The sequence below is a fragment of the Gallus gallus genome, chromosome 2 (genome assembly GCF_016699485.2).
Source record: "Gallus gallus isolate bGalGal1 chromosome 2, bGalGal1.mat.broiler.GRCg7b, whole genome shotgun sequence".
Classification (NCBI taxonomy): domain Eukaryota; kingdom Metazoa; phylum Chordata; class Aves; order Galliformes; family Phasianidae; genus Gallus; species Gallus gallus.
In genome coordinates this window covers 49,913,819-49,926,138 of record NC_052533.1, presented here as the reverse complement: position 1 = coordinate 49,926,138, position 12,320 = coordinate 49,913,819, and the positions used below count along the sequence as shown (strand labels likewise).

The 12,320-nt window shown below is 38.5% G+C and overlaps 1 protein-coding gene across 10 annotated transcripts in view; it reads right to left on the bottom strand.

Annotated features, from left to right (window-relative positions):
- CDK13 (cyclin dependent kinase 13) overlaps window positions 1-12,320 on the bottom strand; it is a 62,743-nt gene that overhangs the window by 29,935 nt on the left and 20,488 nt on the right. For 6 of the 10 annotated variants that reach the window (XM_040689290.2, XM_040689298.2, XM_040689306.2 and 3 more), the window contains exons 3-5: window positions 8,941-9,111; window positions 8,489-8,628; window positions 4,136-4,306 (exon numbers count right to left, since the gene is read on the bottom strand). In XM_040689290.2, coding sequence (XP_040545224.1) covers window positions 4,136-4,306; window positions 8,489-8,628; window positions 8,941-9,111 — 482 coding nt within the window. The remainder of the gene's footprint in view (window positions 1-4,135; window positions 4,307-8,488; window positions 8,629-8,940; window positions 9,112-12,320) is intronic. The other 4 variants (XM_040689291.2, XM_040689317.2, XM_040689293.2 and 1 more) reach the window with 1 other exon arrangement.

Genomic DNA, 12,320 nt, shown 5'->3' with positions numbered 1-12,320 from the left:
AGATATCCCCATGGCTGGGCCAGCATTCATCTAATTTCACTCACCAGCAAGAAAACAATAGGAAAAACATTTGATTATCTACTTAGATCCATATTTAGGCAGCATCCGTTCAGTAATTCATTCCAACTCTAAGATCAAAACAAAATCAAAATGCTAGTGGCTTTTTTTTTTCCTTCTGAATGGCTTAAAGTAGCATGTATTCACTGAATTTTCCATTTCTGACTAGACTTCCCAGGAAATCCAGATAACACTAGCTACAATAGGAACAGAATCCTGTTGTGAAGTACTCTCTAATGACTGCATGAGAACAGGCAAAGACCCCTTCCAAAAAACAAGCTTCCAGACAAAGTACTACATGATGGATACAGAAAAGTAGCTAGCGAAGTTGTACAACATTCCACAGACTCAGAGTCCTCTTCACAAGTATATTGCTGTACTGTTGGGGTGGATACTGGCTTCCTGCATAAAAAGATCCATTAATTTTTTACAGCAACCAAATTCAAAATTGAACATTCCTAAAGTAACCTTAGACTTTAGACAGAGTTACGGGAACAAGCACATAAATCTAAACAGGAAATTCACACACACCAAAACCAAACAAGTTCTGATTTTAACTATACTACCTTTTTTTATTAGGGTCTCCCAAGCAAAGCTCCATATTATCCCTTGGTTTATCAACTGAAAACTGCCTATTCCACCTGAAAGGAGGAAGAAGAGCCAGCCTACACTCATGCAGCCTTACATTCAGTGCAACAAAAGGTAAATCAGGCACTTACATGTGTTTAGTAAAAAGCAATCATGGCGGTTCCATAATTAGACTGTTGATCATTTACAAACAGCTTAGAGGTGATAAATAAGTGATGGAGAACTAGAGGACCATCTTGGTTGCACAAGAGAGTCCCAAGAAAAATAAAGAGAACAAACCAGAGATGATAAAAGCCCAGAGAAAGAGAGGTGGTCTTCCCAAATTTTTTCTTGCAAACTTAGGTGAAATGGCTCAACTAATTTTGCAAAGAACTATGGATTTCACTACACCTAAAAAATAACTCTTTAAGTTTGTTTTAATCCAATCTTGTTTTCTTCAATTACAATTGCACAGATAAAGCCACAAACTTTCTCAGACAAAAAGAGTGAAGGAAAAGCATCGCTAGTAGCAGACTTGGTCACAAGCACCAACTGTATCAGAATGCTTCTGCGAACACAAAAAGCTGACACCCACAACTGCTCCTGCACTAGCTCACTGGGAGAAAACACCTTCAAAAATAACTATAGTTCTGATATTTTAGGAAAATACTGAGTGGCATCTATAGCTCACTGTTATGATCAAGCCAAATAAAGCTTTATGACCTCAGAGAAGCAAGGAAAGTTTTAACACTGTGTTCAGTAGTTTTTTTTACCTATTATATCAACTGTTACGCAGATAAACACAGAAGACAGCATACAAACTGAGTCAGGTGGCCCATTCCTAACTTTACATATAAGCTCTGAATAATAGGAAGGAAGAGAAAAAGCCTATATTCATATGAGCTACTAGAGAAATGCACAGAACAGATATTCCTTGTCTGCAAACCCAACATATATGCTATACCCAATAGCACTCATGCATCAGAATCAAGATGTTACATTAGTAATCAGATGCACTGCTCTCCAACTGTATCAAATCTGTCTCATACCTATCTCACACGTGCTAAATATTACAATGGTAAAAAATTCAGATCTTCAGTACAGAAGATCCACATATAACTTATTTAACTGTATATGTTCCCAATTCATACAAACCATTTCTGCTTTACCACCAATGGAATACTCTTTACATTTGCAATTCACTACTCACATGTGTTGTATTTCTTTTTCAAACATTTGGCCTAGGTAGAATTAAAACAAATCCCTTCTATAAAAGCTGCTGTTGAGATAACAACCCAAGCTGTCTGAGGTAAAACACTGTAAGGTAAACTTTTCTTGCACTCACTGTAGTTTAATATTCTCAACAACATTTTACTTCTAAGTCAGTAAGTTTAGACAACTAAAAACATGCAACAGTTCAGAAGTATCAAGAAGACATGGTACAAGTAAAGCCACTGATGGTTTGAAGGCCAATGTTACTATCTCAAAAAACATCCTTAAAGTAAGTACTGTATAAAATGTGATGAACACTTATTGAACTGCCAGGATACTCCATTTGATGCATTTTAAACTTCTGAAATCCCAATTAAAAACCAAGCAAAAAACATCTTAAGTGAATGAATAGATGAGTAACAGGCCAGGAGATAATAAACAGTCTCAGACAAAAATTAATTTTTCGCATACTACTAGAAAAATATATCTTGGCAGAAATATTTTCATTCCCTAATTTCACAAATGAGATTTCAGCAGTAGGGGATTTTTAACAGCTATAATCCAAAGTTAAGACAATCATAACATACATTAAGCATAAGCATATTCACGAGAAGGCAAACACTTTGATTCTACTGTAATTTTTACTTCAATAATGTATGTCACTACCACGTCAATATTTGCCATGGTTTACCATGAAAATGACTGAACTTCTCATTTGCTTTTGCTCTCTGCATACACTACAACTTGCCCAATACTTCTCAGCTACAAATCTCCATCTCTCTTCTCATTAGAAAAATACAGACTGCAGTAGCCTGAAAAAAAATAAAATTCCATCTTTTCAGAGACAAACCATAATAGCAGACTTATTATCATGCAAACACTTTCCAAAAGACTATCTCAAAAACTTATTTTATTCTAGTATCTCCAGAGAAGTCCCTTCCCTTGCAGTTTTCTGAAAATACAGAGAAGTAAACCAACAGATTTACAATTCAACCTTAGACATGGCACCAAATAGAAATGGAGAAAATTGAAAATGAATATAAAATTTCATTCAGGGCTCAATGTGGTCTCATTAGCCAAGGTTAGGCCTAATTAAAACTTCATACAAGAGTCACGCAAAAAACCTAAGCTGGTCGCTCTAGATCAGAGTTTCAAATGGGTGCTGACCACTGAAACTGCACACATGTATCTAAGAAGAACTGCTCCGCTACGTTTCCTACTTTTAAACAACAAATAAATGTTGTCAATGTTACATACACCTCTCAAGGTACTATACTTTCTAAAGAAACTAGAAAAAGAACTTATTTCCTGCCTGATACTCATCTTCCGAGTCATCACAACATCACATGCTGCTTCTGCTGGCTACGCAGGTCATTTACTGTTTCCTTTCCACACTGGTGCTAGACATGCTGTATAGAAACTCAGGAGAACAGGGAAGCAAGTACAGGTTCCAGACTTCAAACTTCCTCCCCTACCAGATAGTATCTACCTTTAGTGCCATAAGGCACTAAAATACTCCAAACTTTTATGTAAGTTTGTAAGACTTGTAGCAGACAGGACATGGCCTCCAAAAACAAAATGACTACATTTTCAAACAAGCATCTGGTATCAAAAGTTCCAAGCAGCAAAACTGCATGCTTTTCCTTTTGTTTCCTTGATTCTCAAAGATAAAGAGGCTGCAACAACTCGGACAAACCAGACTTAGCACTGAAGAAACCAAAACAGTCGATGTCTGTAAGCCTTGTATTTGGAGAAAAACAACATTTATCCTTCTAGTCTTCAACACATGTACCCAATTATGAAAAAAAAAAGAAGAAAAAAAAAATCAAGCACAATCCAAACAAGACTGACACTTGCAGTAAAATAATAATAATAATAATAATAATAATAATAATAATCTCTTCAGTGTTGAGCCTCATAATTTGGAATGTTGCAGAAAATACTATGAGAAAAGGGAAAAATAAAAAAAAGGCAAAACCATACGACCCATCCCATATGTGACAACTTCCCCTTGTTACTGACCCCCCCAACTCATAAGCGTGAAGTTAAACATCTATTCTTCGAAATTGTTCCAGCCAAACTGAAATCAAGTTTGTTTGTTTGTTTAAAAACAACACAAAATATTTACAGAGATGTTTCTACCAACAAGAGGCACAGCTGAGCTAAGTAAAGGACTTTTGTTAGTAGGACTCAAGTGTAGCAGTTTCAAAATTTAAAAGTGAAATTTCAGCTGCAGAGTAGTAGGCTACTATATTAAGAACATGACCAGAAAGAGCCACCCTAATATTCACACACATACCTTTGTCCTTCTTGAAATCCAAAGCATCTTCCTTATCTGTCACTATTTCCTTCATGTTGATAATGCTTTGGTGATTAAGCTGTCGAAGAATTTTAATCTCTCGAATAGCTGTAATTGGAAACCCTTCCTTTTCATTATCCAATCGTACTTTCTTTAGTGCCACCAATTCCCCTAGGATAAAAAAAAAAAAAAAAAAAGATTAGCAACCAAACTATGGGACTTCAGTTTTGTTTTAAAAATCCTTCCCATTGGTTACTGTTAAGTTTTATACACTCCATTCAGAAACAGTTAAGATTTTGGTTCATGCATTGTGCCGAACAGAAACAAAATTAATTACTGTTGGGAAACAAAGATATAGAGAAACAATTACAGATGAGAGTTTTTAGCTAACCTCTATAATAACTGTCTTCCACATGTACACCTCACTCGTGTCCTGATCTTCCACACCAGGTCTACCAATAAACCTCTACGTAAGAACAATTACCAACAGCAGCTTTAGAGCAGAGAGCCATGTTTGCTATGGTTTTATCACTTTCATACCACCACAGGTGAGAAAGTACAAGAAACTGAACTGCTCTCCCAAGGGCTTGATCAGAAAGCAAAACAAAGATTGACGTGTACCTTGGAAATGGAGATGTTCTACAAGGAGACCACCAATAGCGATGCAAACTCACAACCTCCTTTGCTGTCTTGTAACTAGATTAAGTAGAAGTTGGAGTCCAAAACTGACCCTTGTTTAATCAATCCAATAAGTATGGTAAGCCTCCCTGAATACTTTCAGTCTGTTAACAAGAGTGTGCCTTGCATGTTGAAGAACAAATACAAAATACTGCAAGTACAAACACAAAGTTTCAAGAAAAAAGTTGCTAGGACAAAGACAAAAAAAAAGCACAAACTGATTTATTGATTCAGAAGAGGCTCTGAAGGAACTCTGCTGTAACACTTACCACCTCCAGAAAACTTCATCAAAAATGAAGGAGAGAAGAAGCAACCATCGGTTCAAATAATTTACCCATTCAGATGATATGAACTGGTTTAGATCCTATTGAAGAATAGTTGTTGATAAAGATTTGCAAAGCTATTCAGCTGTTCTGCTTTAAGATGGCAGAATATGAAACATTTCTCATTCATGATCAAGTTCAGCAAGGAGAGAGCTACCAGAAAAAAGAGGACAAAGGGTCTCTTTGTTCTTCACGTGAGAGGAACAAAATTCAAGTAAAATAAAAAAAAACCTGTACACAGCACAAGGCTGAGAAGAAAGGCACAGATGATACCAACACCCAGAAAGCCAAAAAGTAATGTAAAGAAGATTACTGTGGACATACTGTGACTTGCAGAATAGCTTAATCTGGACAGAAAAGGCACAGAAGGCACATCCTGACTGAATGGATGTGCAGGGTAGAGGCGTCTGAGGTGCATTTTCAGAAGGCTCAATTAAAATGGCAGGAGGCACAGTGCTGAGGAACGCTGGCCACCAGGAGAGTACATATCTTTACCAGAAGTTCCTCTTGCCAATAGAAGAACTAAAATACCAGTAGCAATAGAAGCACTTAGACTCGGAAGTAGGTAACACTTCTTTCCTTCTCCAGGTCATGAAAAAGACCTTCAGAGAGTTTTCCTCTAAACTCCATGTCTTGATACCACACCTCTGAAGATATGTTTTCCCTCAAAGGGAAGATCTTATACTGTATACCGACTCTCACTGAGTAAGCTGCAGAACCACAATCATGATTTTTTTTTTTTTAAGCTATGCAGCAGTCAGGAAGGTATAAGCATCCATACTGGTAAAGAAAAAAAATCCATGCTCCCAATCTCACATCTCTCCTAATAAAGGCTATTATTGTGTTATAATAAAATCCTTAGGAAGGAAACGTGAGACATGACAGTTCTATTAGAATTCTCTAGAAGTTCTATTAGAATTCTCACGCATGAGGAAATACTACACAGTTCAAGAGGCAATTCAAACAACTGAAGTGATCTAATATTTATCAGTAAACTTACTATGAACAGAAGTGGCACTGTCATGTTTACAGTGAAGGGAAATTTCCCTTATTTGTTTTATTGCAGGATGAGCTGGATGAAGCTAGATTCTGCAAACTGGCAGGAGCATTACATACCCATGATGGAGGATATCTAAAGAATGTACATCAGCTCAATCATTTTGGGTTTTTTTAGTAGATGTATTGAGTTCAAATCTGTTAACTCTAAAACAGCCTTATTCCACACCTCTGCCTATTGAACATATGCAACATAACACATTCCAGTACGATTCAAGATAAATCTAGCTGAAAACGAAGCAATAGCACATGGAGTCATCAGGGATAATAACTTGTGACATCTCTGAAAGTTAAGGTAGACAATGGACATTCAAGTTTACACTGTGGTGGTCCCAAGAAAAAGTTAATGCAGAGGGCGTGCAGACCATAAGAACGCACAGTCAAGGTCTTCCCTCAGAGATGGAAAACAGAGGTTACTACTGGACCTCAAGAGGTCCAAATGTTACTTGCATACTCCTAGATTTACGGCAATCCTTCAGATAGAAAAAGTACAACAAGATACCTCACAACACAAACCAGGTATGACAAAAACTAGGATTGTGATATAGGAGTGAGATAGATCCTAATGTTGCAGCTTATGTCTTCCTAAGTATATCAACCTGTTCAGAAGATACTGCCTCTCAGATCATACAAAAAAGATGGGATGATATACAAAACTGTAAGGAAAACGGGAATAACACGGGATCTAACGAAATCTTTTTATCTTCTGAGTTTATATAAGAATAATTATGCAGTTTTCTGGACACCATAAGATCAGCTCCAGAAAAGACAGTGGTGCAGGTACTGGAGATCACTGTATCATCAAAAGCTGCAAAAACAAGAGAAAACTGATTAACTGTCCTTCAATTTGAGCGAACTAGTTGTTCAAAAAACAACTGCTGCAAAACACTCAAATGCTTTGACAGAATTATTGGTAGATGTTGCAATAGGAGAGGCAGGACAGGCACCATTATACAAAAAAGTAAATTCTCCTGTTAGCATTAAAAATATTCACTAAGGACAGAACATGAATTCAAACCACCTCTGCTCTCAAAAGTCACATTTTAAAGATGTGGCATCAGCTTGAACTGGTGTCTGAAAGAGCAGCTGTGCACTCTCTCTTCAATCTTGCTTTGAAAAGCCCACTGCAGAGCCTACTATAAAGTAGCTTGAAGATTGTAATGCCACTCCTTACATAGGATTTGAATTCAAGGCTGGATGGAAAAGTGGAAGGTTTGCTCTAACCATATAGGCCCATTCAGTATAGAGAACAGTAACTTCTACAAGAGGTTAGGACATGACTGCCACAGACAAACAAACAGAAGCTTGCCAAAGAGGCCAACATGGTTGTAATTGGATTAGAAAGCTAACTGTACAAAGACCACAATCCCAGGAGGGCTGGAAGAAGCTGCTAGCAATGATTTGCAATGTCTCCAAAGGTAGGACCTAAGAAATGATTTGTGACAGTTCTACTTAAAATACTAAGGTTTGCAAATTCAGACAAGAATGGAAAAAGAAGTGCCATTACACTGCTCATTCTAGAGATGAGAAAGAAGGCTGCTATGTGATCATATGTGCTTCAGTTACTGAAGAAGTAGGAAATTATACAGTATTGAAGGCACGCACAAATAAGCCAGAAGGGCAAGGAGTCACAAGAACTACCAATTGAACTTAAAACCAACAAGCAAGGTACAACACATCTGAGGAAACAAATTTCACTGCATTATCCATTTAGAAGCAGTGACAACATTCCTACATATCATAATGGTGACTGCTTGCTCATTTCAGCAATAGTTTAAGGTGAGATCTTATACTGTAAGAAAAATAACTGATATGCAACATTTCAGGGCTGCATTGTGCAGATATATTCTCTTCCTACCATCAGCTAATGGCAATCAGAGTACAACAAAGGAAAACGGCTAAATTTCACACCTAGCTTCATTCATTTTTGCAGCCTTTTACAAACTTCATTATTCTTTATCATCCTATCAATGGTACCATTTTGTTTCCCCGGAGTCTTTACCCTCTTTTCGTCACTACCTCAAATTGTGTACTGAGCATCACAGTTCAAAAAACATGACTTTAAATAGAGATTAAGACTACTCAGTGTGTACTTTCAGTCACAGCTTTAAAAATAGATGATTTTTTAAGGCAGGAAAAGATAGACAAAGGCTATATTAAAAACAAGCCACGCAACTAAAATATGTCAAAACATTAGAGGAACGAATATATAGATTTTATTCAATTATAAAAACAATCAAAACCCAAACCCACAGAGTTCAGAATTGCAGGAGTAAGTTCACATTTTTCAACCTACCTGTGTCTTTATCCCTGGCTTTGTAAACTTGTCCATAAGTGCCTTCACCAATAATACCAATGATATCAAATTTATCCACACAGCGTTTTCCCCAGTCTATTTCTTTTTCCTTTGTTTCACCATGTCGTGGTCCACATATTCTAGAAAACAAGGATTTTTAAGAATATAGCTACTTTAAGAATGCAGCTAACATATCCAAAGATCGTCTTAATCTCGAGGAAATTCAACACTAAATATTCATGAGACGTTATTAGATAACAACCTTACTACCACTAACCAGCAGTTACTACCACAAACGATGCAGTTTGATTGAAGACTATGTAGTATGAAGGAAGCTGTCACAAAGCAAAAATACTTTGAACAGAACACATTTTTAGGAAACTATTATCACTCCTGCTTCCATGACAGACTTTAAAATAAAATAAAATAAAATAAAAATGTAATAAACATACTTTGGTCTCCTCTTGCTGTGTAACTGAACTGTTGGTTTCTTTTCTTCAGGACTTTTGCCTAACTCAGCTCCTCCAGGCAACTCAGGTGGAAGTGGCAAGTCTGCAAGCAGATGGCGAAGTTTCTTCTCTGTTTCTTTAACTGACTTCACTGTAATATTCTCTTTCAAGCTACTAAAAAAGAAACAATTTTGCTAGGACATTGAACACAGCACAGCAGTATTAAAACGAAGAAAACCTACCATAATTCTTTTTTGTTGATGTGGTTAGTGCATTCTAAGCTGTTGATATGCGAACATTACTCTTAGAATTGACAGAAATTCAATTTAAGCTTTACAAATGACTTGCAAACAGCTCTGACCAATACAGAGCTGATTACCAAAATTCTACAGAAAATGAGATCAGACGTTAAGACCTCAAATTTCTGACAAAAGCTGATGTTGGATGACATTGCCCATCTTCAAAAAGGGCCAGAAAGATTATCCTACTAGCTACAGACCTATCAGTCTCACCTCAGTGCCAGGGAAGGTTATGGAACAGATAATCTTGGGAGCTGTATGGTAACTGTCAAGTCACAGCCTGAACCACTGATTGAGCACCTCAGGAAAGAACCTGGTCAACCCAGGGAGCACAGATGAAGGCAATTCACCTGTTCAACTGGAAGGGGTGGAGCCTGGCTCCATCTTCCATAAACCCCATTTAAGTGCTGACTGCCACTATGAAAGGATCTCTGGTTGGAGATTTCTCCCTTGTAGTCTTTCCTATGAGCCTAACTCTACAGAGACAGGTGAGCACTTTTCCTTTGTAGCACCATTCTATGTGCGCTATTCCCTTTGCTGTTACACTTCTCTATCACCTTTTCACCACATTAATCTTTCTGATTGTAACACTTGGTGACCTAGCCAAACTAAAAATACTACAATGTCCTTTCTTCTGGAATGTCTTTAAATGGGCAAAGGCGAAAAAAGTTACCACCCTAGATAAGACTATTCCTGGACATATCCCAGGATTTCTGGGATCTGTCTACTATGAACTCGTGGTTATAACTGAGAAATGAGCATTACTGGAAGTATTTCCTTCCTATCCTGCACGGCAAATTATTTTCATGGGTTAGATAAAGGTATCTTAATTACAAAAGAGCGCTAGCTAGCTGCATCGCCCATGACATGGCCACTATTAAATGCTTTAAACCAAGCAGAAGTATCAAACAATACCTTAGAAAATGAAAATCAACTACTACAAATTCATACTGAAAAACTAGAACAACAACTTGGCATGTTAACAGGAAAGAAATCAAGCCTAACTTCCTGGTAAAACAGGTCTGCAACACTACATTAGAAGATACCCAGGCTCCTAAATCAATGGACCTGGATAATTCAGAAAACAAAGCCTCCAGGTCAGATCTTGAAGCTCCATCTGATATGGATCCCTTTGAGATCTGCCCAATAATAACTGAGAAAACAAAAAAAATATGAGATAGACCAGCAGGGGTGCCCCTTGATTCATGGTCCCCTGCCCAAACTCATTTACATGTAACAGTTCATATCTATACAGCAACTGAATGAATGGATTTAGTAAAATGACTCTGACAGAAGCCTAGAGAAAGCATGCCACCTTAAGGTCATGGGATTCAGGGACAGAAAGTGTCATGGTTAATGGACCAGAAATTTATAAGTTGGTGTCCATTACCTTGCACCCTGCCCTTAGACAAAGATTATGTGCTGTCAGTCAACACCAGCATGAAAACTATTCATTAATAGATTGGTTGATGGCAGCGTGCCGTGTGACTTGGCCTAACAAGACTGACATACCATTGCACACAGGTTTATGGTCCCCCATGGAGGACCTTCAAACCTATACTTGTGAATCAGGCATGAGAGAAGCAATATATGAAAAAAGATTTGAGAGCCTAGACTTGGCAAAATTTTCAGCACGCATGAGAGACCTGATTTTACAACAGGCTCCTTCTCACCTTTATGGAATCTTCGTTTCCATAGTGACCCCCTAGTGACCTCAGAGGTTGCTGTCCAACAGGCTGCCCAGTTAGTAGCCAATTTTGGGGAAGGAGAGCACTTAAGAACAAGGCATAATGTTTGGGTGGTAGAAGGAGCTGAGGTTCTTCCACTTATTAAGACCAGGAGGGCTGCCCCACGGGCACCCCGACTGGGCCCCATACAGGTGTGCCAGAAGCAAATGTTTAATGATCTCATATGGGCTGGGGTGGCCTTTGCCAAGATTGATTGGCAGCCTAATCATATCCTACTTCAATTGTGGAAATAGCTACAAGATGACTAGAAATTTCAAAATACTCCTAAAAGATTGGGAGTATGAATAATTCAACGAGTACCAACAAGAACTTGGAACTCAGAGGACTTTATAGTTCCTAACAGAAGAAAAAAAAAAGCCTCCTCAGGTGACTCAAGCTATGATGCCTGAGTCACCTGAGGAAAAAGACCTGGCCATAGGACAGTTTTTGGTGTGACAGGGGATGTTAGTTCCCCTGTAACTAGGGCCTCCAGGTGGGACCAGAGGCCCTATGTTGATGTGACAAATTTTGGGTCCCTAAAGAGCATACAAAGGGTTATGGCGTTGGTTGACACAGGTGCAGAAACATCAATTACCTATGGGGATCTGACTAAATTTAATGGGGGTAGAGGCATGATTGGTGGGCTTTGGGGAACAGACCATTCCAGTTACCCAGATGTGGTTGAAATTGGGGGTTGGGCGCCTCCTGCCCTGGGAGTATAGTGTCTGTTGCCCCAGTCCCAGAGTACATATTGGGCACAGACATTTTATTGGGTCTGGCTCTCCAGACAGCTAGAGGAACGTTCAGACGTTGACAGAGGTGTATTAGTGTCTGAGTGGTGAAGGCAATAATGAGAGGCCATGCGAAGCATGAGCCTACTTGCCTGCCAGAACCGCACTGGATTAATAATGTGAGACAGTATAGACTCCCAGGGGGGTGAGATGAGACATCAGGGACTGTGCAGGAATTAGAAAATGTTGGGATTATAAGACCATATAATTCTCCCATAAGGCCAGTGCGAAAGTCACATGGCACTTGGAGAATGACAGTAGATTATGGAGAATTAAATAAGGTCACAATGCTTGCTCATGCAGCTGTACTCAATGTTGCCTCCTTAATGGACACACTAAGTAGGGAGATAAAAGCCTATCACTGTGCACTAGATTTGGCAAATGCATTCTTCAGTATTCCAACTGCTGAAGAGTCTCAAGAGCAGTTCGCATTTACATGGGGAGGCAGGCAGTAGATCTTTCAGGTCCTGCCACAAGGGTATTTGCCAGCATACTGCCATAACCTAGTGGTGCGTGACCTGCCTAATTGGGAAAAACCTAATAATGTTAGCTTATATCACTATATT